Source organism: Babylonia areolata, chromosome 23, assembly GCF_041734735.1.
Source record: "Babylonia areolata isolate BAREFJ2019XMU chromosome 23, ASM4173473v1, whole genome shotgun sequence".
NCBI lineage: Eukaryota > Metazoa > Mollusca > Gastropoda > Neogastropoda > Buccinidae > Babylonia > Babylonia areolata.
This window is the reverse complement of record NC_134898.1, coordinates 29,887,353-29,891,280: the sequence shown is the minus strand read 5'-3', so window position 1 is coordinate 29,891,280 and position 3,928 is coordinate 29,887,353. Positions and strand designations below refer to the sequence as shown.

General features: G+C 40.9%; 1 protein-coding gene across 1 annotated transcript in view; it reads left to right on the top strand.

Moving 5' to 3' along the window:
- Positions 1 to 215: 215 nt before the first annotated feature.
- Positions 216 to 3,928, top strand: part of LOC143297998 (S-adenosylmethionine decarboxylase proenzyme-like) — a 27,607-nt gene continuing 23,894 nt past the window's right edge. The window contains exons 1-2 of the mRNA XM_076610641.1: positions 216 to 395; positions 2,810 to 2,896. Coding sequence (XP_076466756.1) covers positions 286 to 395; positions 2,810 to 2,896 — 197 coding nt within the window. The 5' untranslated portion in view covers positions 216 to 285. The remainder of the gene's footprint in view (positions 396 to 2,809; positions 2,897 to 3,928) is intronic.

Here is a 3,928-nt window from a genome sequence, read left to right as displayed (position 1 = left end):
TGAAGTCGCTAAGACCAAAATTTGATGTTTGTTTCTGAAGCAAACATAACAAATAATGCAGATGTAGTTCTCGCCCACGCAATACAACTGTGGAACTATTTTACATAGCGGACTAACAGGTCAAACGGAGTGACACCAATTTTAGCCTGGGCGCGCACACAGCTTCGCGTACGTCTTGTCAGAAAGAGAAAGGTCTGGGTGGGGATAGGCGAGAAGAATTACTGTTAGGTCTACCGGTGAGCTTACCGCTGTACTGACAGCGTGTGTACGTTCAACTCGACGATCATGGCTTCTGTGGGAAGCTCTCAACACTTCTTCGAAGGAACAGAAAAATTACTTGAGGTGTGGTTTGATTCATCTGATGGTCGGAATGTTGATCTTCGCACGATTCTCAAGTAAGTTTCTTTGGGATTGCGTATTATACAAGACACAGTCATGTTGGAATGCTAATGTTAGATTCTTGTCTACTATTCTGAGTTTTGAATTCCATGCCGGTGTCTTGGATAGGTCCTCGACGCAAGCAGCAAACATGTCAAGGACATGAGACTGTTCGATTGCGTTTTCTGATCGCTATCAGAACACACACAGTGAATGAATATGTTTTGGAATGGATGGATTTTTTTTTTTTATTGATTTTTTTTTATTAGCGAGTCGATTGATAAATCTCTTGAGTCATGTCTAAGTATCGTCGCTCCTCCACCATTATTGAAAACAAAACAAAATCCAGCGGCACGCGGGCGTTGAACAACACACACACACACACACACACACTCACACTCACACGCGCGCACACACACACACACACACACACACAACTACACCGGGTATGTAAACACATGTAATGGCTTGTGCTCGGTGGTGCCGGTAACGTTTTATGATTCAGTACACTGACTGGCATGCTCACACACAAAGTGAATTGTGATAAAAACTTTCTTTCGGATGCTCGTAGTAATGTATAATTGCTTTGATTGTAGAAGTTTATGGAGATCCCCAAACCAGCAAAAACAGTTGATTCTGCCACTGTTTGTCTCCCACTCTCTGTATTTCACACACACACACACACACAGAGCACACACACACACACACACACACACATTATCTTTCTCTCTCTCTCTCTCTCACACTCACACACACAGACTCACAGGCACACACACACTCACTCTCTCTCACACACACACATATATACTCTTTCTCTCTCTCACACACACAGACACATACACACACAGACTGAGTGAATCGCCATGTGACGCACACGTTAGCTAAGTATGCAAGTGCTCGCGCTCGCAAATAATTTTGTGTGTGTGTGTGTGTGGTAATTTGAAATGGCTTGAATACACTTATTGACTTAACATTTCTAGTCCTACTGTAGTGATGCTAACAGTCTATCTGCACTAGAGGGATGTAGTTTATATCACATACAGGTAATAAAGTGGAATATATTATTTTCCTTTGAGGGAAATAAATGAAAACAACAAAACAATGTTACAGGCGTTAAGGGAAATGAGTGAGCTGGCACTTACATATTTACTGGTAGTGCAAAGATCCATAACAATCGGCCTATAACTGTGAAGATGTAAAGTGATAAATAAGTACAAGTACCTCAAGACAAACAAGCCTATCACACCATCAGTCACATCAAAGAAAACAAAAGTGATGGAGAGAAGCAGCAGCCACAAATCTGATTTGAAAGGAAGCAAGAGAGACATCATAATAACTAAACTTTATACTTTGTATAATCTGTCAGTATCAAATATATTGGCACCGTCTCCTACAGAGCTGTTGTGCTGACCACCTTGTTGTACTGCTGTGAAACATGGACAACGTATTGCCGTCACATTGAGCAACTTCAGCAGTTTCACCTGAGATGCTTACGAAAGATCCTCGGCATAAAGTGGCAAGACAGTCTCCAGCCTCCAGGTCCTAGAGAGGAGCGGCCTGCCCAGCATCGAAAGCCTACTGATCCAGTGCCAGCTACGCTGGACAGGACACGTTGTCCACATGACAGACTGCAGAATCCCGAAGATGCTCTTGTATGGCCAGCTGAAGGAAGGCCACTGCAAACTTGGAAGACCCTGCAAGCACTTCAAGGACACCTTGAAGACAGAGCTCAAAGCCTGTGACATTGACATCGCTTCCTGGGAATCTGATGCCCTTGACCGCTCTCGCTGGAGGATGCAGTGCTCTAGTGGCATAAAGACGTTTGAAAACAAGAGAACGCTGGCCGTTGAGGAGAAGTGTGAGCGAAGGAAGCATGACTCAAAATGAAATAGATTTTCTTGTCCTTTAAAAAAACAGAGGATAAAGAAAGGTGCAAGAGCTCTGTGCTCATGACCTAAACTAGAGTATGGAGGTCTTTGTGTTATGGCAAAACAGTGGGAGTGTGTGTGGATTGTGAGAGATGGGTGTAACTTGTATTACTGCGCAATGTTTGAAGGTGCCTTAATGTTTTGGGGATTTACGCAATAATTTATGCAGGGATTTTCGCAATGATTTGCGCAATGTATGTGAGTCCGTGTGCAGTTTTTCAGTTTTCAGTAGCTCAAGGAGGCATCACTACGTTTGGACAAATCCATATACGCTACACCACATCTGCCAAGCAGATGCCTTACCAGCAGCCTAACCCAATGTGCTTTGTCAGGCCTTGAGAAAAAATAAATAAAATAAAATAAAATAAATAAATAAATAATAATATAATTAAATAAATAAATAAATAAATAATAATGAAAATAAAATAAATAAATAGATAAATACACATATGCGAAGTCCACTGATGTGATGTTTGACTTGAGCGTGTTGTTTACTGTGACAGGAGTGATTGGGACAAACTGCTGCAGTTGGTGAGGTGTGAGATCATCAGTGTCTCCTCCAATGCCGACATGGACGCCTATGTCCTCAGGTATATTGCAAAACTAAAACCCATTTGGGGTCTTGATGTCTGTGGTAACTTCTGTGATGTACAGTTACAACGGTGCTTCTGAAATAGCAGAAGACTGTGTGTGTGTGTGTGTGTGTGAAGCCTCACTTGTGCTGTTTGTGTTACACATCTGAATAGATCTAGTGAGCTGTGTTTCCCACATACTGCAAACATATATATACACAAAAGCAAGCACACAACATACATTGTGGAAATTCTAGAGGGCCCCAGACTACCTTCTGAGTGTCACTCAATGGTGCACATTGTTATCAAAATTTAATCTGCATTTTTGCACACATACAAAGACAGGCACACCTTCACAGAAACTGAGAAAGATCTAGTCATCGCCCAGAGGTGGTGAGAGAAAGAACTCTTCACTTGTAGAGATGTGATCTTAGTGTCAGAGTGAAGCTCCTTTGTAGGTTTTCTCGCTTTTTATCATGTCTTTGGAGAATGTTTTTTGTAGAACATCCCAGGGACCAGCTCGATGAACATGATGTGTGTCCCTTTCATTTTGAAAGCGTCAGGGATGCTTGATTTTGCATTAACAGAATCCCTGACTATCTGTTTCCTACATACTGTAGACATGCACACAATTTACATAGATCACGTACATGTAATGTACAGAAACAAGCAAAAACAAAGCATACATTGTTGAAATATGTAGACATACATTATAGTTTTTACACATGTGCGCTCATGCATACATGCACACATAATATGCGTGCACACACACCACACACACACACACACATGCACATATTTGCATACTGTGGACGCATTTGCATACTGTGCTTTTTATAATGTGTGTAGATTCATCTCTCTCCATTCTCAAATGTTTTCATTCAGAGTTATGATATATATGTATGATTATCTGGTGAGGAAGCACCTTTTGTTGTCCCTGCACTAGATATAGTGCTGTTTGAAAATAACTTTTTATAATAATTATTTTATTATCGTCATTATTAATATTATTGTTAATATTATCATTATTATTATGCCCATTTTTCACCA